General features: G+C 40.0%; 1 protein-coding gene across 1 annotated transcript in view; it reads left to right on the forward strand.

Moving 5' to 3' along the window:
- VAT1L (vesicle amine transport 1 like) overlaps positions 1-25,192 on the forward strand; it is a 55,508-nt gene that overhangs the window by 21,803 nt on the left and 8,513 nt on the right. Inside the window, exons 5-7 of the mRNA XM_053953194.1 lie at positions 1,223-1,326; positions 2,171-2,226; positions 3,931-4,125. Coding sequence (XP_053809169.1) covers positions 1,223-1,326; positions 2,171-2,226; positions 3,931-4,125 — 355 coding nt within the window. The remainder of the gene's footprint in view (positions 1-1,222; positions 1,327-2,170; positions 2,227-3,930; positions 4,126-25,192) is intronic.

The raw sequence follows: 25,192 nt of genomic DNA on the forward strand, positions 1-25,192 counted from the left end.
TAGTTGTTTGGTTTGATGGATATTAGCTGTGTACTGTGTTCTGCTTAAAGTGTTCATTTGTTAAGAGTCTGTGAGCAGAAAAGGATGGAGCTGTGATGGAGAAAGGACAGTGGTAGGAACCCGCTTCATTGCAGGTCACTGGGACATTCATCAGGGAGAAACCTCAAAAAACAGAACAAAATCAAAGCAACCACCAATGACTCCAAGCAAATGAAAAAAAAAAAATCCCCAAAAAAATCCATAAGAGAGGTTATGAATGTGGAAATGTTTATAGGGGATGAGTAATCATTTCAACCAAGGAAGCCACCAAAAGCGGTTTCGTTGTAAAATTTTTGTTCCTTTACAGTGGAGGTTCATCCAGTGGCCTGAATAGAAGCAATTTCTTGCCCCAAAAGTGGCAGCAGTACCAAGGAGTGAAGTTGCCTGGTTTTGCTGCTGCTTGTAACCAATGGATGTCTGGGACTCACTTTCCTTTTGTGAGGAAGCAGAAGATGCATTACAAGCCACAAATCTTTTCCTCTCCCCTAAATCAGGATATTCAGTGTACTTTATTCTTCTTCAGCATTATATTGACATTGCATTGACAGAGCTGTTTGAAAGTTATAAATATTCAAGCTGTTTATTAAAACAGTACAAAATGGCCTGATTGAAACCCTTGTGCTGGATTTCAAGCTCTTGGTGACTTCTCTTTATGATTGATTTAAGTCTTAGCTGATATCTAGTTGATAAAGCATCTGAAGAAGAAGACTGTAAATAACTTTACAAATAATTCTGTCTGAAAAGAAATTAGGATAAGAAGATCTGTTTCCTTACAAATTCAGAAAAATAATATTAGATGTGAATAAGAAAAATATCCTTTTTCTCTATAACATTCACAAAACAAGCATTCTCTAATATTTGCATTCATTCAAAAAAGAACTTTTTATCTGTTGCCTGTATTTTGATAATATAATTTTACTGAAAGCCCTGAAAAAGGGGGAACAAGATGGTTTCCCCCTCTGTAATGTCTAAGAGGCGTGGGTTGATTAGCCCGAAAAACTTGCATTGTGCCACTGAATGAGTCTGAAATATATTTTGATGAGGGTAAAGCTTTCACATGGTCAAAGTCTCAGCCTTAAGAATCCTTTCTAAAGTACCTGGAAAATGTTAGTATTTTGTTAACAACCAGCCTGACCAGCCCTGTGTATCTTACTGCAAAGTAAGAGATTTTTCTTTTTTTTAGAATCTCAGCAGATGGAGTAGATATTGTTTTGGACTGTCTTTGTGGAGAAAATACTGGGAAAGGCCTCAGTCTTCTCAAACCACTTGGGACTTACATTTTATATGGTGAGTGGGAAAAAGCAGGTACACATTTCAAAACTAAAGCTTTGCAGAGCTTAAAAGCTTCCATGCTCCTTCTTCCAGAGCTGGAGATTGACATGCTATGCTTGCTCAGTTTGATCATTTCCAATCAAGAGTTTTAGTGAAGCTGACCATTGACTAAATTATTGACAAATAAATGGTAATACAAAAAAAATATATATATATATATAAAAAAATATTTAGACCGGTAGATCCAAAATTGAAAGTGAACCTACGTTACAGATCGTTAAACATCTTTGGGTGATACAGGAGAAGCGTGGGAGAAAGTTTGGATCTCTCATTCTGGGAATCATTGTGTGGCCAAGGAAACTGCAATGTAGCTTTTGTGAGAGAGAAGCCTGAAGGACAATTTCAGGAAGAATGCTGTTGGTTTTATTTGACATGACTTTGAGGAATCCAACCCAGGCTTCTGTTCACAAATTTCCACTCCTGTTTGTGGACTGCTCCTCACAAGGAGCAGACACATCTCCCCTGCTGCTCTGCCAGGCTGCCCTGCTGTGTGGGGAAGCTCCTGTTGGAGGGCACAGCTGAAGGGATTGCTGTATTTATGGGATGCCCAACAGAACCTCACTTGTTCCTGACAATTTGATAGATTGTCAGGGTCATCTCGGAATTCCTGTAAGCCTGGAGGGCTTGGTTGCCTTGGCCTCTTTGTTATTTTTTATTCTCAAAGTATTTCTACTAATCTCTTTTAAACCTGGGCATGTTTTTTTCTTAAAAATGAATCATAGAGATGATTTTCATGTACTAAATGGTCTGCTGTGGCTTGTAATAATAGGTTGTGTGTGAATGTGCTCATCTTTTACAGGTTCATCTAACATGGTTACTGGGGAGACAAAAAGCTTCTTCAGTTTTGCAAAATCAGTAAGTGTCTCTGTGATGATGTTCTTTCCTCTGTCTTTGGTCTTTTCTGTAGCATTTTCATCTTCATCATTTCCATTTATCTCTGCTGAGTTGTTACTTCTGATGTTGTGGTTTTGTGCCATGTTTTCTTCTGGCAGCTCAGCTAGACCAGAGTTGGATCTGCGTGCATTTCACGTTGCCATTGAAATTGTCTGTGGGACACAGATCTCTTACACAGCTTAGACTGCATTATTTATTTACTTGTGGCAAAATATCACATCCATAGATATAATTAACTGTACCCTGAAGGTTCTTTGTATCTGAAAACACTGTCAGGACCATGCAGTGAATTAAAGGAGACAAATCTCTTAAATGGGTTCTGTGTCCAGTCATTTCCAGCTGTTCAGAATTTTGTTTCATACAGAAAAACATTTTCCAGTTCTTCCGGTTCAAGTGACATCAAAGAGATGATGATGTGGCATTTGTTTCCTAATTGATGATGTCAACAAATTCAAAGTTCAAATGTTTTGTTTTTTTTTCTTCAGCTTACTACAACAACAGAAGTCTTTGCAGAAATCCTAGAGATCAAAAATAGGACAAATAAATCATATAAACTGCCAGCAAGAAATAAGTTAACCAAGAGTGAAAGTGATTCCTTCATACAGGAAAAACATAGGAAAAAGTCTTTTCTGAACATCTGTCCTGTGATCTTTTTGCCAAAATCTCATTTACAGCCTCCAGCAACACCCCCTTCCCAGGAGGAATTGGCTTCAAAAGTCTCTGTGTAGCTGAAAACAAGAAAAGTCAGAGACTGCAGCAAGGAGCTGTTCTTTGCCTCCTACTTTGTCTTAATGGTTGTAGTGGGAGGATCCTTGTTATTGTCACACACTTGTGACCAAAAACAAGATAATCTTTGCTATGCAGCCTTTTTACTGGTAATGTAAGAATATCCAGGTGCATATAATGTGTAGGGTGGGTTGGCCCAATGAAATAAGTTTCAGCTGAAGTCTTTTTCAGATAGTATTGGTATTTATTGATGGAATGAATATGAATAAACTGAATGAATAAAAAAATACAAATTTTTTATACAAGTATAACTAGTTTCTTTATGTAATTGTGCTGCAAAATTAACTCATCAAAACTGTATGAATATTCTAATTAAAAATTTACCCATTGAAATGAAATTTGTAGGGAAGTGGCATCTCTCACTCTCAATGATGCTCTTGGGGTAAATGAAATAAAATCCTTTCATCAGATACTAGGAGGTATGCTGGAGTGTCATAAACATCATAATGGATGTAAAGTAACTGGCAGCTGATAGGCAGTGCTGGTTCCCTTGGTTTTGAGCAGAGTTATGGCCAGGAGTCTTTGCCAGTGAACATCTGGGCACTTCAGTGGCTGCCTGGAGATACCAGGAGAGCAGAAGGGGGAAGGAAAGCCAAACTCCTTACTGCCAGACCCTCTTAAAAACCCAGATGTGTACACCATCCTTCTCACACCCTGACCTCCTCCAACACACGTTTGTGTTTTATTTCTGCTTGTCAGTCAGCTGCAGGCTTTCTTTCTTCATCCTTAAATCAAATCCTTACTGCTTCTCTTGGCTGTTGCTTCAGGCCTAGCAGAGGAGTCATTTATCACATCTGCACAGACAGCTTGCTTGTGAACTTTCCTGTACATTTCTTGAAAAATATTTTTCTAACCACGCTGTTGTGTATTGATTTCCAGTGGTGGCAGGTTGAGAAAGTAAATCCTATCAAGCTGTATGAGGAGAACAAAGTCATTGCTGGATTTTCCCTGTTGAATCTACTTTTCAAACAGAATCGAGGCGGCCTGATCAAGGGTGTGATGGACAAACTCTTAAATCTATATAACAGTAAGAAGATCAAGCCTGTGGTTGATTCATTATGGGCTTTGGAAGAGGTAGGAGTCCTCATTTTGAAATTTCTGAAAAATATGTACTTTTAGAGGTAAAGTCATATTTAAACGTGTTTTCTAGTTATTACTGTGTTCTACTTTTTAGTTTGTGCCTAACTTGTCTCTAGAGTCCCTGCTATTTGTAAATTCCAAGATCCAGAGTTATCCACATATTTCTCTACTAAGTATATATTTATTGAAAATGCTAATAATAAATGTGTCTTTTCAATCTTAGAAAACTTTCTTTTTCCTAAATGCATGAAACACTAACTAACTGACTAACAAGTGCAGAGTGAAATGCAAACAATGGAATTGAAAACAAGTTAGATTTTTTCCCTCAGACTGCATTTTAATACACAAGCTTTAGTTTCAGTGCCACAGTTGTGCTAGCAAGCCTTGGAAGTTTGCAGGTTTTCTGGCAGTTATTGAAAACGTGGCAAAGACAAAGAAATCAGAACTCACTTTAAATGGAAGTTGCAATTGTGGGCTGTGGATTTCTTATGTTTCTTTTTTAATTCCTCCAATTGCTCGGCTCTCCTTAAAGACATGCAAAGAAACTAACCTGCTCACAGCCTGGGCAGTTACAAACCCCTTGTTCAAAGTGCTGTTTGAGACATTTAGAGTTAAGATGCTGGTGAAGGAAGAGAAGTATTTTTGGAAGCGTGAACAGACATTACCATATGAAGAAACAACACAATTACAGAGCACCACCAGATTAATGCTCATGGGTTATGTGTCTGTGAAGTGCACTGAGCCTGGCACATCACTTGGGATGTGTGTCTGTGACAGCTCTGCTGAGTGGGGTTGTGTCTGTAGTGTTGTATTTCTCTGTTCAGGGGGTGCTGCAACAAAATCCTGTCTGTGTTTGAACACAGTAGGTGGTGTTACCATGAGGGAATAGTAACCAGCACCAGGCTCAATCCATGAGCAGTTCTGTATTTTATTAAGATTGTGGCTGGCCTGTGAGCTGTTTTCTGAGCCCAACGTGTCCTGTACTGTCCCTGCAAGTGCCCCCGTGCATCCCAAGGTGCCACTTCATCTGGCAGAAGTGCAAAGGGTCCGGCCCCTGTGGGCTCCTCTGTAGTGACAACTTCCCCAGGATCCCCCTTCTTTTCCTCTGAAAGGTCTGCCTGAGGCCACAGTGTCACCAACAGCACCCTGGGACACCTGGGGCTGTCCCAGCTGGGGACACCAAGGCTTGGCATCCACCTGCTCCAGGAATGTCAGGTGTTGTCAGCTGCTCAGGGAAGACAAAATCCTCTGCTACTGCCTGAAAAGGAGAGCCCTTTGCAGAGCAGTATGAACTAGAAATGGGATCAGATTTATGATTTTGCTGTATCTTTTTGAATTTAATTATTAAGTAAGGTTATGAAGGAGCTTAAAAATTTAAGTGCATTATGCAAGTTCTTTGTTCATGTAAAATACATACTTTTCATGTACTGGTGAGTAAGAGAAGGATAATTAAAATAGTAACAATAGCTTAAACAATACTTGGTTGAGGAATGCCATAACATGAACAATTATACATGGCAGGCAGCTCTCAATAGTCAACATGATGGGAATTTGTTGGGAGATTTCTGTTTGGTAACATTTCATCTAACATTTGGCAGTAGCATGCACCATCCCCACCAGTAGATTGTGATATGTGTAAATACATCTGTTGTAAAGCACAGTCTAGAAAACTCCAGCTCATTTGTCACACCCGCTGGCTTTCCATGAGCTGTCTGGGAATTGGCAGAGAAAGTGTCTGGCTGTACCTGAAGGGATATGGTAGTGCAAGAGTTGTTTATTTGATTGCAAAGTATTACTGAAATATTACTCATCCAGGGCATTATCATTTTTGGGGTATATTTTGTGGGCATAAAAATAGCGTAGGGCTGACTCTCAAATTAATATGATACACAGAGAATGTGTCATAGCTGAGGATTAAAAGGAACTAGACTGAAGAAACGTTGGTACATTTCTGTTTTGTTTTGGTAGGTTTTTATTTTTAATTCTAGAGCCTTGAACATCTCCTTTCAGAGGTGGACATCTGATTGTTTTTCACTTTCTGTTGGGTAAGCTTGGGGAGCTCCAAATGTCCACTTTCATTTGACCTCTCCCAGTATACTTTATTAGAGACTAAACCAATATATGACCAGCTTCTACCAGGTTTCCTAAGGAAACTTCCTGACCCATAAGAGCATTGAGAATGTGCATTAACTAGAGAGTGGCAGAAAGTTGGATTCCCTACATGGCATTTGAAAATGAATGGCTGATTAGTTTTCTGTGAAGGAATATTGCCTTTTCCAGAGCCTCATGGGGGAATCCATGTGTCCTCTGTCTAGCAGTTCTACCCTAGAGGTTATCTTGAATCCAGTCAGAGACATTCAAAATGAAAATATTGTAAGGAAAATTCTCAAAGGAACCTTCACCATGGGACACCTTCCCAAATGTTTCATTTTAAATACCTGAATGTATCATCACATACATAAGAGGTTTGCTCTCTGTATGAAAGGCATATCCCCAGCACATCCCTTCAGCTTGCTTTATTCATTCTGCATCTCCATTTGTTTTCATGTATTCCTTTGTGAAAATATCAATTCGCAAATTAATGCAGACTCTCTAAAGCCAACATGGAAGACACCTGGTTTTGTTTCAAAGCTGTATTACAGTACAAATGCTGCTCTTTTCAGTCCTGTATCAGTTTCCATCCTGTATCAGAGCAGAGGACAATGAGTTATATCCACAGTGGTGTTCCCCTTTGCTGCTCAAGGCTGGTTTCCTTGCATGATGACCCCAAAACTGAGGGCTTTATGTTCCAGTGCATGTGAGACAGGCTTTGTGTCAGTTTTCATTGGTCTTCATGAAGTGTAAAAGAAATACTTCATTCTTCTAAAAGCCTGGTATTGTTCCTTGAACAGCATTATTTCGTAATAATTTCTGCAGGAGCACACCGTTTGAATTTTAGAGAATATACTGATGAGAGAATACTGTAATGGCAGTGAGATTTTCCATTCTACAGTGTTTCAAGTGGCAGTAATACAGAACTTAGAGAAAGTTATTAGATTCCCATTTGCCTATTATGCAGTCTGTGTTAACAATGTCCAGTTGATTGTCATTTTATAGATAGAACTGTTTAGAAATTATTAGATGGACTTAGTTTGCTACTGTTCCTGTTGAACCATGAAGGTTTCCCCGAGTGTCCATGAGGTCATTGTAATTAGGGTATAAACCCTTCAAGCGTCCTCCTTTCTCTGCTTTAGGGCTGCATCCAAAGGCCACGAAGTCTGTGGAAGGATTCCTGGTTGCACTGGCCTTTGTTTTAGCATAAGCATTGCCCTGCCTCTTCAGTGCAGGCTGCTTAAATGAATTTGCCAACTGACTGAAAAGAGGAACTTAGAAGTGACTCCGTTTTCTTCAGTGCATCAGATTACTGCTGACACAAGGGAGCTCTGGATCCAGACACTTGACTGCTGCTGTGGAGCAAAACTATTTGTATTGCTGTCTTAGCTGCTGCTGTTTGTTTGGGAAGGGTAATTTTAATCTCAAACTTATATCTATACCTCCCAGTAAAGCCAAGTCTTGTCTCAAGTAGGCAATTAGAACCACTTTATTGTGGAAAAGTAAGAAGGATTTAACTAAAAGAGACAGTAACAAAATCCACAGATACTTTAAAATGGAAATACAACTTGGGAATTGCTCATCATGAGATGAATGAAGTCATACAATAAATTAGCTGCTGGTGAGATATCTTGCTGCTTTGCAACTATTTGTTTATGCATTCAAGTGTTTAAAAGATGAGATGATTTGTAGCGGCATGTGCTTAAAATGCTGCTCTGTAGTAAAAAGCTGATTGTCTGGTAGGATTACATTTCATTACAAATAGCAGAGTTTAAAACAGAATTTGCATTCAGCAAATATTTTTTGATCTTTTTAGTTGTTTCTTGGTTAGTGCCTATTTACCACTCGTCTTCATGCTGATTAATTTGTACTGTGCATTTATGCATTAGCATTCTCCTGAGGGTCGGGGAGTATTTGGCTTTACACAGTAGTCAATTAGTAAGCAGGATGAAAACTGACAGTTCTTAGAAAAATCTAGTGTGTTGAATAGAAACATGCACGTTGCACTTTTCTATTAAAATTCTGTGGTTTTCATCTCTTTATAGTTGCAAAAGAAAATTTATGTTCAAGGTAGATTGACACAGAAGTTAGATGTGCCTTCTTTGGTGATTCACAGCAGTCAAAGTTAGCACTGAGCATGTGTAAAACAAACCTCACAAATTCTTGCACAGGAACAGCCAGTCGTGGTCAAAGTCATCAAAATATACCTTTTCAAAAATATACATCAAAAAATACCTTTCCCTTCCCCTGAAACGGCTTGGTTCAAAAGGGACTCTCAGCAGTCAGAAAGTTTTCAGACTTGGGCATTTTGATCCATGTGGGTGACGAGTGAGATTATGGAATAACATCCTGACTACAGGTCTGTGTCATGTACCAAAGGATTCATTGCATTCCTTCTCTCTCAAAGGATTTAAAGCAGTGCCCTGCTATGGAGCAATAATGGTATCAAAGGCTCCTGCTGCCTTGGGGTGATGAGTGGTAAGAGTGGTGAGATACTGAAACCTGTGCAAGAGAGCTGTTACTTACTCTTAAACAGTAAGAGGGTAATGTGACAGTGTGGTAAGAACTGGCTGCTACAGAGCATGCATGTCACCACGTGTCATTGGTTTGTAGTGATAATGCAATAATGCCTCTAGCAGCACCTCACTTTGTGAATAGTCATGCAAAAGCCATAGCCCAGACCCAGGAATACACCATGGCACTCAGCTGTGATCAAAATCACTGGAATTGAGGCACTAAATATTACAGATCATGATATGACTATCAGAGAGCTCTAGTGACTGTGCCTTGTGGTCAGTACATAGAATATTTTTAACTGGAAAGAACCCTGCACCTTAATTTAGTTTGTAATGAACACTGCACTGGGTCACTGGGGTTTTTTTGCCTGAATAATTATGAGAGATCTCCCTGTAAGGTTTGTATTATTTTTCCTTTGTGTGCAAATAACACCGATAGATAATGCAGAGAGCAGATACATGTGAGAACACCAACATGTGAGAAAATGTGCCTTTTAAAGGAATTACTGTATCAGTAGGTCTAGCTGAAAATATAGTTATTGTCTAAGTGAGATTTCCTGCTCTTGAAGCCAGAGCTTTTCTCTGGTAATTTGCTAAGGAAACCCAAGCTGTGTTTAAGAACCTGAAGCTAAAGGAATGCAGTGCAACTGATCACATTACAGTGACATTATAGAGTACCTGCTGATACAAAAATTTCCTGTAAAAGGCACATTTCATCATAGGTTGCTGTTCTCCCACTCTTTGTTCTCTGCATTAGCTATCAGTGTTGTTAGCAGACAAAGAATAGGAGCCCTACTTTAAGATTACAGCTTTATTGAGTTCCAATCCAGTGACAAGACCTGGATGAAGGAACATTTTCCTTACAGAATTTATGGCATGTTTTGGGGAGGGCAGAGCAATCACAGTATGTCTGGTTTTAGCAGTGCTCACTGGCTTCAAAGGATTCAGGTACTGTAAACCTGTGTTTTTCCAGTGAACTCATCCTCTCCTATAAATTACCATCTCAGTGCAGGCTGTTAAATATCAGCAATATCATTATTTGAGAGCAGGGAGATGGGAAATCTCAAACCCATGATAGCAGAATAGTAACAGTGGACCCCCTAAAGGAGAGACTTCAAATTCATCAAAATTATTTATGCATTTCTGTGATCTTGGCTTTAGGGCAAAAGGCCTGTCAGGTATCACTGGAGTGAGACCCACAGGAAATTGACCCATTAGTTACTTTTAATGTAGAATGAGGGCAATCTAATAATACCAGATTGGGCTGGTATCTTGTTAGGAATACTAAAAACCATCCCAGGTCTATTTTTTTTTTAATAGTAACAATGTCATAATAATGTGTGCAGTTTTGTTTTTTTGTTTTTGTTTTTTTTTTTTTTTTGGTTTTTTTTTGTTTTTTTTTTGTCGTTCCTGCTTGATGAAAACATTCTCCAGCAGAAAAAAATTATGCCTTTTTTGAAGTCAAGGACTTCTACAGTGTTTATTCTTCAGGGTATACAAAATAACAGAGTACCAGAATAAACGTGGAAGTAAGCTTATAACCAAAGTAATAACGCACTCTGAAATACAGAAAAGATTAATTTTTTCATAAGCACAGAACAATTTACTTTGCAGTCAGATGGTGTCTAAAGAGGGAACTGCAGCTCATTCTGTGAAACCTCCCACGAGCTTGTCAGTGTGTCTGTGCTGTGATTGCTCCTCCAGCACCACAGAGCAGACTCTGCTTGTTTTGAGTATTTCTTTGACAGAACTTCTTTGCAGTTGTTCATGAACAGCTTTCCTGATGGATGGGTGTTAACCCTGCAGATATCCTGTCCTCTGATACTGCCTTGGAACTCTCTTTGTTCTTCCTGTGTGAGAATTCTGTTCCTCTGACTGGATGAAATAAATACTTGTAGTTCAAAGTAAATTTAAATGCTTTATCTGTTCATCACCATTGCTTCCTTGTATACACACAGGTCTAACACAAGCTTAATACAAGCTTTGTGCAGATATCAAAGCACACAGAAATGCAAGGAGCTGTGTCTTGCTGATGGAACAGGTTTGAAAATGGAGATGTGGGGAAAGCAGATTGAGAAACAAAACTTGAGTAATTCAGGGCAGCTTGATTCTATGTTCACAAATTATACAGAGGCCAAATATCTTTCAAAGATGTCTGAAAGAAAGACCATCTCTTTCAAATGTAGGGAATCTCAGACTCATGGAAAGGTTTGGGATGAACGAGACCTTAAATCCCACCCAGTGCCACCCCTGCCATGGCAGGGACACCTCCCACTGTCCCAGGTGCTCCCAGCCCCAGTGTCCAGCCTGGCCTTGGGCACTGCCAGGGATCCAGGGGCAGCCCCAGCTGCTCTGGGCACCCTGTGCCAGGGCCTGCCCACCCTCACAGGGAACAATTCCTAATTCCCAAGATCCCATCCAGCCCTGCCCTCTGGCACTGGGAGCCATTCCCTGGGTCCTGGCACTGCAGCCCCTTGTCCCAAGACCCTTTCCAGTTCTCTTGGAGCCCCTTTAAGCACTGGAAGAGTCTCTGAAGTCTCCCTGGAGCCTCCTCTTCTCCAGGCTAAGGGGAAAGCTATTCCACCTGAATTTTACCTTGCTAACATGAAATATAATGAACACATGTTCTAAAGGAATGAAAACTGGACCATGAGTAAGGTGATCTTTAACTTAGGCTTGGCAAAGATTTCTTTCCCAAGATGCATATCTGAAATAGATATTAATTAAAACTCCAAATTATTTTGTTGCTGTATGCTTCGATGAATGAAACATACCTTGAAAGCACCAGAGATTAATTAGGTATTGCAATTTTTTTCCCCTCTAAAACATTTTGTATACTTGACTCTGGGATTTTTGCTGCTCTTGGGTGAATTATTAAGTTCCTACAAAGTGCCTATAAAATTTCATTTGCTTTTCTTGCGCATTTAATTCTGTTTAACGGGACTTGATGTTACTTCGTAATTCATTCTACCCTTCCTACCACTATCAGGAAGCAATGGCATAACCTAGTAGTCTTTTTAGATTCACACACTCTTGATGGCAATGGTTATGATTTTATTAAAAGCCTGGGATAGAAGCAAGACAAGACTTTGATATAAACATGGTGGCTCCGTAATAAGGCCTCAGATACGTGACATTAAATGTGATTACCACAAAATCTGATTGGGTAATGAGCTGTTTTAGGAAACTTAGACTTGTTAAGTATGTAAGCAGAAGTCAATTCTTTTCAATTGCTATGTATTATTCATAAACACTGTATGCAATTCAAGCTACATGAAAGGAATTTAATTAGAGAAGTAATTTATTTCTTCTCTATGCCTTCCTGTATTTTTTTTTACAGCCTCTGAAATTTAGCTTGTTTTATCTGGCCTGCCAGCTAAATACCTGTATTGAAACAACAACCTAGAGTCTTCAGAATGTTCCTTTATGCACAGTGAGAATATCTGTGCTATAATACCCATTTAGTAGATGAATAACAAAAGAGATGGTGGATGTCATTACCTGCCTGGTGCCATGCAGCACAGTAGTGGAAAGATCACGGAGCAGCCTGAAAATCTCTAATTGCCACTTCTGGCCTCTCACAGCCATAGCCCTGGGCTGTGTCTCAGCATCTCCAGGAGCCTTTTGGTGACTGAGTGCCTTAATGGGGGTTCATGCACAGAGGTGTGAGTTCTCCCTAAGGTCAGTGAGCTCTTTCCTTCCAGGAATGGTATTTTCTTGTTTTGGAATGAAGTGGCAAACAGGGAAATGTGTTTTGGCAGTATTTCTGATGAGCATTGATCCTGTGCTCAGATTTGCTGTTGCAAAGGTTAGAAGCTGACCAGCCTGAGACTGAACCTCTCCATTAGCATAAATACAGCCCGCAGCTACAGCTCTTTCCTGATCTACTTAGTAAGCACTCTGACAAGAATTAATTAGTTATGGAGACACACGGGCAGAAAATACTTGGTGGAAGGCATGAGACGCTGGAGGTTGAAAGTGCAGTGGTGAGTCACGGTTGTGTTTCTGGGGCAGGCCAGGCTGTCACTTCTGTTTGCCCTTGTGTGCCGCAACAGCTTCTGGAGCTGCAGGGAAAGGGGAGTAAAAAGTAGATTTGGCTCCTGATGGATAGTGCAAGGGCAGGGGGAAATAGGCAGGAAAATAATATAGGAAGCATTGATGGATTCCTCTGAAGAAAAAGTGTGCACTATTAAAGATAAAGTAGTCACGTGCTTCCAGTTAATTAAATTAGCAACAGGAGGCTATATGGGGAGAGCTGCTTTGCCATTTATTAGAAAAATAAGAACAAAGCTGTTATATTGAGCAAGGTGCTGATTAATTACTGTGAAGAAGCAGTATTTTACCGGAGTAGTCTGCCTTCTGAAATATATTAGCTGGCTTCAAAGTAATAAATTGGCACACATTCCTTATGTACGGAGCTGATCTGGTGATGCTGCTCCCCTGCAAGGAAATAAACAGAGACCTGGCTAGGGAAAGCTTTACTTGTGGACATCAGTGACACCAACACATATGCATAGCCCCAGAAGATAGAGTGTATTTCTTCTGTCTTTATTTTGTATATCTGGCTCTAACACAGTTGTTTTACCCTTCATTTTTGCTGTCTGTGTCATGAAATGTAAGCACTTCTCAAGAGACAGGAAAACAGAGTGTCATGGGATCATTTCCCTATTCAAAAACAATTTCTACACTCTTCCTGAAGTGTCAAACAAAAGCTACTTGCTTTCATACCTGTGATCCAAGGGTGCTTCAATCCATTCCTTTTTATTTCTACCTGATAATGCAAGGAAATATCTGCCTATCTTCTTCCAGTCTTGCATGTGGATGAAATATATGCCAATACATTATTGCATCCACCAGCAGAAATAGTTTTAAATTAATTCTAAGAGAAAGTTTACTGTGTCTCCTGCTCCACAGAGCTGGCAGTACCACTAATTGGCAAGGAATTCTTAAGGGTTGGAACAACGAGTGTTTTCTGTCACTCAGAAATAATTACTGGATGTTGTGCGTGAGACTCACTAAAAATAGCAGGTACTAGAGGGAAAATATTAGAAACAAAGCTTTCAAAGCCACATTTAGATGCTCTTTCACTCTTGTGCTGGGCTCTGCTGGTGAGTGTAGTTTCAGCCACAGAGCCTGTGAACAGAACCTTGGATTTCCCTCTGTCAAACATTCCACTCAAGCTTCTTTGTTAATTAGTTGGGTGGTTTGGGAAGAAAGCTCTTGGTCGCTCAAGTTAGGCTGGCAGGGAGTGCTCATGTGAGAAATTCAGCTTTTCTCTAGGGATAGCATGAACCAGAAATCTGAGGTTTGTGTTAACAATTCCTCCTGGTTGTTTACATTCTCTGAGAAACTTCTTTTAGTCTCCATTCAAATTAAAGAAAGACCTATTTTCACAGATGCTAAGGATTAAAAAAAAAAAAAAAAAAAAAAGAGAGAGATAGAAATAATAGAATCTACTTGGTGATGTTGAGAGAGTTGACATATACATCTGTATATGTCTGGCACAACAGAGAATACAAATAATCTGGATTCCTCCTGCCTTTGAAATATTTCCATTTTCAGACTGATGCTTTTGGGTGAGGTTTTGGCCTCTTGATTTGAGAAAAAAAAAATCAGACTAATTTTTTTGTTTCGTTTTCCTGGCTGTAATCTATGAGTCTCTTCATTATTCAATGAATGCCTGGAAATCCACTTAAGAAGTCACTGAAAAGAATCAAAAGGGAAGTGGGAGATAAGAATAATGAAAATATCTCTATATATATTTAAAGCTGATGGGTCCATTTTGTCTAAGTGATTCTGCATTGGCAGCATCATCTCTGAGGCCATTTCTGTTGACTGCCAGGGAGCAGAAAGGTTAACAGAGCAGAAGGAAAAGGGCAGCTTTCATACCCTGCTGCATTACTGTCGTGAGAAACAGCAGTAGAGGCTGTGCCTTGAGCATTTCTGGTGTAAATTCTAGCTCACATCTTTCTGCTTTGGGGAATTTTGGGTGCTTGGCCTATAAAGAGAGAACATTGACATAAGCTTTTAGCTGCAGTAGAAGGATGTTTAGATGTTAATAGATACTGAACTCTGGTACAGTAAATTAAATTAAATGGACCTTTTTTGGTTTTAGAAATGCCTTTCCAAGGTGAGCATTGTAGCTCATTTCCTGGGACCAGCTTCTGGGTGTATCTGTGTAACAGTGGCCAAAGAAAAACAAATTATTAGTTTCATCAGCAAAGCCAATTCTGTCAGCAACTGATCATATTGATGACTAGTTTTGGCAGACTGGTAGGAATTTTGGAACTCTCTTGAGCAGTAGCACAAAATTATTCTCCAGGGTTGTTTTAATTTATTTTTTCTTTGGTACTAGTGGTCTGATTAGGTTACTGAATTGCCTGTATTGCAAAGAAAACATAGGTTTTGTGTTGCATTTCACACAACTTTGCTAAGATCCAAAAAAAGGCATCAAAAATCAAAACGATCAAAATAACACTTCATTTTAGTGCATAACAATTGTTAATCAAGATAATTGTTCTCACCTAATGATAATGGCTCATATATTCTTTTCAGTCATTTTAAACATAGATGAATTTTAAAAGCAAAATTACTCTTGGGCATAAAGATATCTCTTAGCATAATGTAATCTAAATTTAATGTGATAATTGAGAATTCTATGTGGTATTGCAGCTTAGTAATAGTATTATTGCTGATTACAGATAATGATTTAAATTTACACCAAGGCAGAGATGCAGATACACTGTCGATACTAAGAGACTCCTAAATGTATATTAACCCGTTGGGAATGATTGAACCCAAAGGTATTTTGTAGGGAAAAATTCTGTGTTATGAGCACTGAGTTTGAGAAAACAATACTAAAAGGAAGCAATGCAATTTAAGAGTTTCAAATGGGCACTGATTTTCCAGAGTTTTGATTGTACAGAAAATGACAGTTTGAGTATCAAAGCTCAGGCTTTGAAGGTGGCGTTACAGTGCACACATCTGAAAATGTTAGACCTTTAAGAAATGAAGCCTCACACATCACAGGCAGCTCCAAATCTTTGTTTAAATGAATTCAGTTTAGTAAAGACTGTGTAAAAGTGAATTCCTGACCACCACCAAATATCCACAACCTTGAGAAGAACCTGAGGGCTTTTTCTGTTATATGCTGTGATTATGTCCTGGGTAAAATATCTGAAAGATACTGAACTCTCCTGAGCAAGAAGGGCATAACCTTTGAGTTCTTTAGCAGAAGTAACACAATCCTGTATCTTTCCCTTCAATCTGAAGAAAATACCCAGCATAATTCTTAGGGTTCCTGCAGTTAAACCTGCCTTAGCCTCCAGCTAGCAAACTCTGTGTTAAAAGTGTGAGGTTCTGCCTATTTCCTTGCATTGCTGTGGCTCATGCACAAGCCTTTGGGGGTTAGGGTACATCTACACGTGCAAATTCCACAGAATTAGATGAGAAGCTGCCTGGGCTGCGGCAGGAACGTTCTGTCACGCGGACACTTGTGCTTCAGCTCCGTGCTGCCAATTCTTGCAGTCTGAGCTGGGTCAGGAGAACAGAATGCTGAGCTGAATCAGTGCTCACACACCAGCATTAAACTTGTTGTAAACGAAACCAATTTTATAGCAGTCACACTGGTACGATGCTAACGGGAGGTTAAGGTCTTTAATACAGGCTTAGAATGAGACATTTTTTAACAGTGCCAGGAGAAATATTAAGTAATAAAGCAAATAGGACTGCAATATATATTGTAAAACTGTCAACCAGCAAACAAGATAAATTCAAATACTTTTCATCTCGCCTGGATGAATTATTTAAATCTTGCTGTAAAGTGATGTAGCTCAAACTGAGGATGAGCATAAATCATACTGTCCATCATAACAGCTGTATTGCAGTTTAGCATAACAGAGGGCTTTGTTTTTGTTTAGTTTTAATGAAGTTACAAAGTGGCATCCAATGGTAAGATCTGACTTGGAAAACTTTTTGAATGATCGAAAAATACTGTGATAACTTACAAAGAATTAGATTTGCAATCCTCATGGCACTGCTTTCTGGAACAAAAGAAAAAAAAAGACACAAGGAAATCAAAAGAGAAATATTTTCTTATTTGTGTAATTAGGGACCTCTGGTATTTACCTTGATGAGTTTCAAGAATTTACATAATTTGTTTACTGATTGAGGATGGATTTTACTGAAGATAATCCATTGTTACAAAATAAAATGGAGATAGTTTTCAAAGTCACAATATTAATGTGTTCTGCTAATCTGATCCCTGTAGGTGGATTTTTACATGAAGCTTCTCAGACTTTAGAAATTATAGTGTCAAGACTTTTTACTGATTACCATCTGGAATACTGAATGTTTATTGTATTTTGTAATCACTAAGTTTAGTTCCCATGGTGTTGGAGTAGTGATTCTGGAATAAAGCACAATTTCTGCTCCTTAGTAGTGATAAAGGAAGACTTAGAGTTCTTTGGAATAAGTAGTTAAGTGATACAGAATTTTCCCATTGTTTTATTAATGATTTTAATATCCCATATTGTGAAATAAATAGCTCAAAATAGAGCTTAAGGACAAGTTTGAGGAATATTTAATAGAAGGTCTTTGGGTGAAAAATACTTGACTCATTTGAATAATTTAGAAAGTAAGATGCAAGGTTACAGGGGCTGAAGCCATGTTGGTCACAGGTTTTGTGCCTGACTTTCAAAAAAATTCACCTGCTATTTGGGAAAAGTGCAGGACAAGGACATGTTTTCATGTTGCACATAGAAAAAAGTGAGGAAAGTAAGGGAAGTTAAAGGGAGAAAAAAGGAAAACTACTCGCATGGAGATTGTGATGCTTGAAGTGTGGCTTCAAAACTGTTGAGAAATGCAAAAAAAATTGTTGGTGCTGGTAAGAGATGGGAAAACCTCTGACAGACTGTAGAAATGAGTTTTGTGTGAAGATCCAGTTACTGGATAATGGTTCTAGTGAATCAGAGAACTGGAACAAGCCTGACAGAGAAATCAGGTGGAGCTAATACAAACCATCAGCGTGGAGTGCTGGTAAAATAATAGGAGATACAAAAGAACGTTGTTTATGCAAAGTTTTGCATCTTCCTGAAAGAAAGAAAATCCTCTCTAGTGAAGTACACACGATGAAATACCTTCTCTATATAAAATAAACTCTTTTGTTGTGAATAGACAGAAATTTGAGTAAACAGATGCTGATGAAAGCTTGGGAAGCAGCAAGAAAGTAATCATCTGTGGAGTTCTGGTTTTGGTGTATCCAGAAGGGGCTTGGAAGGGCTTTTTGGTCTAAACATAAAACTGAAAAGAAATACCTTTTTTACACCATAGTAGCAAGGAATTGATAGTACAAATTATCTTATGCTTACAGACACAAGCCCAAAGGGCATGTGTAGATCTGCATCACAAGGAGTTCAGAACCTCAGGGTTCCATCCACGCCACTGTGCAGCTTCTGGGAGGACAAGGACTGCTGGTTTGAGAGAGATGATAAAAGAAGCAGCACATGGAAGAGGCACTCTGAGTTCTGTGGCATTCCTTACATTATTTGACCCCAATGCTGGAAGTTGTAACAGCCTGAACACTAAAGCAGGGGTGTGGTGGGAAGGGCCCCCTGACCCATGCTGGCACACAGCAATATTCCTGTGGAGCTCCAGAAAGGCTGGAGGATCTTTCACTTGTGTGAAGAGGGCTCTGCTGGATTCCCACAGGGAGGTAACCAGGCAGGATTGCTGCTGCAAGGCTGTGCAGAGAGCAGCAGCATTGCCCTTCCACAGTCCAGGCACTGTAATTCAAAAGCAAACAGCACCACAAAAAGCAGAGTGCTTAGGATCAGGTCTGCATGTTCTGGGGGTGGAGGAGCAGGAGAGTTTAATGACACTCGTAACTACTGGAGCTGAGGGCAAGACAACAAATAAGATCATCTTGTGGGTTGGTGCAGTTTTTCTCCAGATGATTTTTGAAGAGATCACAGGGCAGCATTGCTGAGGGAAGAGTTTAAAAACTGATGGCATGGAGCTTATAGTCAATAACAGCATAAGATGTCTTTTTTTTTTAAACTGCATAGTGATGAATTTAATAAAGTTTATTTCCTGCCATAATTTGTTACAGCAGATTGTAAGGGAGTACAGGAATACAGCACACTGAGCATCATGTATTAATTCAATTTAGGCAGCAGCCTGCTGCACCCTAACAGAGTACAGAGGGCCTCTTTTCTCTGTGGCTGCCAAAATTCATTTGCAGCTAAAGGAATTTTCCTTACCATAAGAGCTTTTGCTGCAGACCAGCAACTCCGAATACCCCAAGCTTCAGGGGTGTCTGGGGCATCCCTGTGTGCACACCTGGCTGCAATTTACTACAAGATGCATTCGTGCCAGAAAGGTACCATGAAGGGGACCAGTTCTGAACTCCTCTACTTGTGGCTCTGATGTGCTCAAAACCATTTTCCTGGCATTGGGACCATGCTTTTGTAATTTCTACCATCACTTCCAAAAGTTCAGCCAGTCCCAGGGAGCCAGTGGCTCACAGGAATAAAGTAGGAGTTCTGGCTTTGTTGCTGCTCTAAAAGAAATACGAGTGGAGGACCCTAAAGTTTCATCCTGACTCACATGATGTGTCTTCTCTCAAGCTCAAATGTGTTCCAAGGATTTCATCACCAAATTTCTACCCCACAGAAACAACTTTTTACTCTGAAAATAGTAAGGTAATAATTTTTTATAGTAATGCAGGAAAAATATTACTTTCTTCAAGATTATCTTAATAATAAGTGTTGCTCAGGAAAGTGCCAGTGTAAATCAAATTGAGTGTCCATTCTGGCTCTGTGCAGGTTCTGAGATAATGCACAGTCACACAGAAATTCTATAGCACTTTGCTGCAACCAAAGTTTGTCTTTAGCTGTCAGTGCTGAATGCCCCTGAGCTGTCCTAACCTGCTGGAATTCCCGGTGTTGATGGATCATTTCAGGCTCTTCTCCTCTTTTATCATGTAGAAAAGCTCCCACCAAAGTGATAATCTAGGCACTGGTCTTTAGTACTTCTAAATATTTAATTTGTTGTTGATTCTGCCTTTTTTTTTTCTGCTTTATCCCTGTTGACTCTGTGAGTAAAGTCTGGCAGGATTTGGCTCAGTTATTCTGTAATTACAAGGCTTTGAATCCCTTTTTCTTTGAATTTTACTGAGACAAAACAAATACTCATTGACGTCAGCAGGAGCTTGTAGGAATAAGGAAGGAGTGAAAACAGCACAGTTCTGCAGCTGTAGCTCTCCATCTCCAGAAGATGTATCACTTAATAGGTATCTTCAGCAGCCAAGGGAGGACTCTCAGTTTGCCTGTAGCATCAGTTTTTATTCCTTTGACATTTCTCTCATCTTGGGTCTGGTTTTAGTCTTGCTGCCATGGCAACATACAGAGAGGCTAAAAGGTACTCCAGAGATAAGGTCTCTCCTCACTGACAGGCAGCAGAAGGGAATAGAGGCCATTGCTGCTGATTGCAACTGCAAATAGCAGTGGAGGGATGAAAGAGATTCAGAAAGTATTTTCTGTTTGCACGTGTGCTGGCAAAACCTTTGGTGCAAAAGTTCAGTGTGACAGAGCATAAACAGCTGTGTTGGTTAAAATCATTTCTGCATTCAGATGGCTTCGAGCAGGACAGGACACGACATGATGTGACATGACATGGAAACAGACTTCATGATCCAAGTTTTTCCTGTAGGAAAACCACTTCAATCAGCTCAAAATCATTGCTAGTGATATTAAATTTTTACATTTTGATTGTATCCATGTTTTCTCCATGCCCATGTAGGCGTTCATGAAAATTGGGCCCCAATACCCTGAGTTTGATGTGTCTTCTTACATATGCTGAGTGCTCAGTTTCTGCATCTTAAGAGCTGGCTGCATTCACCACAGGCAGGAATAGAGCCTATTCAAAATCCTGTAAATATTATGCTGCTTTTCCATCTGCCACGCAAGCTGCTGCATACCCTCAGCCTCCAGGAGAACAGAGAGTCTGGGAGGTCTCTCCAGAATTAATGCTGTAGGTGAGAAGGAGAATCCAGGCTGGCTGCAGATGTGGGTTTGCCAGCCTCCCATATACCCAGCTCCCACACAAACAAGTAATTGAAGGATTTTGTCACAGCAGATAAGGCAATTTAACACTAGAAGCACTTTTCTGCTCGCTATTCTGCTACACAGTGCAAGGGAAATATTCCTACCACGAATGCAGATCATTCCCAGGGAAGTGTGCTGTGCTGAATACAGGTTATTCCATTGCTCTCAAGGGAAATAATCCCTTACAGCAAAGGATGGCTTTGTCCAAATAACTGTGTCTAGTAGGACAACTGTCACTAATCACACAGGAAAACAGTTTTTGTACAAAGCTTGTACAGAAAACAGGCTGAGAAAGAGAAGTATTGCAAGCTCACTTAAAAAATGAAAAACATATAAGCTTTGAAAAAAACCCAGCATGTTTCCCACTGAAATATTACCCCACAGCATCCTATTGTATAAACATTTCAAGAGAGACATTTCAAGATTATCAAAGAGAAAATACACCAGCAAAACAGCAGGACTAAATTTTGACAGATGCCTCTTTTGGGAGGAGAAGGGCAGGTGTGAGCCAAGGAGCCAGTGACTGCTGGCCACGTGTGTGTCCTGGCTGCCCAGGGAGCTGTGGCTGTCCCTTCACTGAGCCCAAGCCACCCGAACAGGGCTGGGTGGCTGCAAAGGGACATTTCCCTCTGCTCAGTGCTTCCCCTGCCCTGACAGCCTGGCAGGGTCTGCAGGGAGTAAAACACCACAGATTCCCTCAGAGCTGCCAGCAGCTTCAGGAGCTGCTATCCTTGGTTCCTCGAGTTTCTTCCCTTCCACAGACCAGACAGACATAATCCAGAAGACAGATGATGTGGTTTTTCTTTGCAGCGACTGCAGTGTTAGTTTTAAAAGCCATATATACCAAAAGCATGAAAGAAAACTCTTCTCCTGGTCTGAGAAGTGCATCTGAAATTAGAATGCAGCTCACAATCCATATTAAAGACAGCATAGCTTTGTAATAGAACACAGCAGTGAGCCTGATAAAAATTATTTTCCTCTATAGCACTAATGAAAGCTATAGTATTAAACCTTGGCTTATGTGGTATCTCAGCTAGAATCAACTGCAGTATGCATCTTTTTTTCTTCATTACTGCCTAGAAATAATGCTTAAATAATTACTCTTGATATTATTGTTTGTAATTCTAATGGAGGTAGCTCTGGGCTCATTGAAATAGTGCCAGTTATGAGCAGCAACAGAACAGAGTCAGCCCTAGAATGAAAAATGGGCATGTTTTTAATTCAGATTATTTTTTCATAAATGTGAAGGAGATTTGGATCATTACCTGTGACACTTGGGTTGCCAAAGTAACCTTGACTAGCCAGCTGATGTTTGCACAGCGCATGGCACTGTCGCCATGGAGACCCTGTCCATGTGATTTTGCAGGCATGATGCAGTTGCAGGCGTCTCAGAGAGGAATTAATTGCTGGTGAGCAATGCTCGTGCAGACAGCTGTGCCCTGGCAGACAGAGCCTGCACTCAAACACCAGCTAAATTTTTCTTTTGTGTTTTAGCTGCGCAGAGAGGAGCAGGGCAGGGGTAACAGGAGGGAGCTCTCTGGGCTGTCGTAAGGCAAACACTGAGTTCTCCTGATGGAAAGTTCATGCTCAGATTCGGAGGCGTGGTCAGAGAGCTGATCTGTGTAAAGCCCATGCTTGAATGATAATATTCATTTACAGAACATTTGTTTGAGTGATTGAAGGCTATGAAACACTCCTGGTATTCCTTTATCAACTGAGGCTTTTTCCTCCTCCCTCTCCCTCATTCATGTGTGACCTAGTGATATCAGGGAAATTACACCAGTAGAGCAGGGGCTGAAATCTGTCTGTATAAAGGATATTCCAAATTCTCCTCCAAAAGTATCTGTTACACTGTGCTTTCCATTCTGACCCCAATGAACCTCACAGTGGGACTGTGAAGTTGATTTGTTTTGCACAATACCAAACCAAAGACCAAACAAACCTTTTGATAAGAGATATAGTTCTGTTTCTGATGGTTAAGCAGGCTAAAGGGTGCTTCCTCCTTGCTCTCCATATTCTTTGCAGAACAGAAGTCAGCCAGCCTCAAGATAAAGTCATTTTGCTGAGGTGAAATGCTTTGTTCCATCTCTTTTACTTAATTATGAATGGGCTGGATGATGACAGATGGTCAAAAGGTGCTGTTGTTATTTCTGGGTGCTACAGCTGTGACGAGCAGGCTGCAGCAGGATCAGTAGGGTTCTGTAGACATGACATACATCCTTCAAGGAGACACAGTCCAGGCTTCAGAAATTGCCCAAGAGCCAGGATGTGAATGAGTGAGCCAGTAAGTGCAGGAGAACAGAGTCACTGGGTTTGAGGCATGCAGTGACATTGACATTTGGGGAACTGCTGTAAAGAGTCACTGGAGCACCAGCTTTAGAGATGTCTGTGTTGGACACTCTCTCACATGGAAAAAACCCACAAAAAATGGATGTTTAAAAATAATACTGGGCAGAAGTGCTCAGAGGAGGGGGTGTGGGCAGAAGGGACTTGGGCTGGTGGCCAGGTGCAGGGAGTAAATGTTGTTCCTTTTGGTTTTGCTTTTGGTCTGAAGAATCAGCTGAAGGATTAAAGAGAGGGGGTGTGGCTGGAAAAGCAGGACTTTGGGCTAATGTGTGCAGCACAGCTTAAAATTTATGAGGGGATTATTTCATGGCTAGAGGGGAACAGTCATGATATGCTGGAAGGCTTGGACGTTTTCAGTGTGTAAGCAGAGGATGAAAGGTGATTCTTTGAGATGATGTATAAAAATAAACAGTAATCTTGAACCTAAAGGTCTGGAACTAATGAGAGGGAAAATTACAGTTGTAGATCATTACCTAAACTGATGCTCTGCTTCACTGTGCCCATCTGGTACTGAGGGATGTTTCCTTTGGGTGCTGATAACCTTTTTGACAGCTCATGATGATACAGTGTTAGAATGACTGGGGAGTTTTACAGATTACACTGAGATAATTGAATTAATATCACTCCTGGTTTGGATTAAATTTGTAATCTTGGCATAAGATTCTTTAGCCTTTCATACCATGGCCTGATTTATCAAAAAGGGGAGTGAAGGATTCCTTTAATGTAAGTAGAAATCCTTTCAAATACTTCAGGGAAAAACACTGTCGTCAGAGGGCCCCAAGAAAAGAAAGGACAAAATCCTCTGCCACCATCCAATAAACCTGCCTTAGCTGACAGTGAGAGGGTAAAGAAGTTGTCTGCAAAAATGGACAGTTGTAATCTGTAGATGGGAGTTTGTGCAACAGACTGCATCCAACCTCATGCAGCTAAAGAATATCCCCTCTTCTTCTGCACCACTGTCTTTCAATGTTGTTTTTTTTTTTTTTCTGAAGCGTAGAACTTCACTAAAAAAACAAATCAATAAAATTAATCACATTACTGAGCTAAACAGCTTCATGTAGGATGATGAAAACATTGTGTTGTGACATTTCCACTAGGAAGCTTTTCCATGGCATGTTGCCTTCATTGTTTCTCCCTCCTAAACCCCACATTCCTGATGTGGGCCTGAAGCCCCCAGTGTGTTATGCTGGCAGAGCGAGTGGTTTCATGATCCAGCTTCCCAGTCTCTTTTATTTTACTCCTGAGACTGGTTCCTTGTAAGAGCCAAATACAGAAATGGATCATTATGTTTAAAATAATATCCAAAGGCTTGAAAATAGCATCCATTTCTTAGGTAGGCTGCATTTCTCTTTGACACTGTGAAATGGTGCAGCAGATAATTAGTAATATATTTTCCATTTAAATTTCCCTGTATTTATAAAGCAGTAGACTGCTCTTGCTATGTTCTAACAGCAAAATGAAGTTCCAGAGCCAACTGCATGTCAGCAAGAATTTATGAATATGTCAGTAGAGATTACTGTTGGCTCTTCATTTTGAATGCAAGCAGCCAACAAATTAGTTTGGTAGTAAAATGGGTAAGTGGAGGCTTGACTATAGCAATACAAAGTTGGAGCATGTTTGTTTGTTTCAGGCATGTATTATTTATAGAGGATCAGACTTGCACCCAGGAAAGTGTCTCTATTCAGGAACTTTTCAAAGGAAAAGGAACCAGGACAGCAAAAGTCCTGGTCCCGAAATGAAAGACTGAAGATGAAAAGCCAGACAAGAAATCTGTCCCAGTTACTGATTCCACCTGGGAAAAGCTAAAAACAAACAAGAAAAATCCAAGGAGAACATAGGGATAAAAGGAGAATTAAGGCAGGTGTACAATATGTATTTCAGGGAAAAAAAGAGACTTTTAGTTGATTTTAAATGGACTGGTTTTACACCTTGACATCAAAAGCTGTGGAAAAGCAGAGTAATTAGAAGCTGGCTGCAAATATCCAGATACAATGCCAGCATGTT

Source organism: Vidua chalybeata, chromosome 11 (assembly GCF_026979565.1).
Source record: "Vidua chalybeata isolate OUT-0048 chromosome 11, bVidCha1 merged haplotype, whole genome shotgun sequence".
In the NCBI taxonomy this organism is placed as follows: Eukaryota; Metazoa; Chordata; class Aves; order Passeriformes; family Viduidae; genus Vidua; species Vidua chalybeata.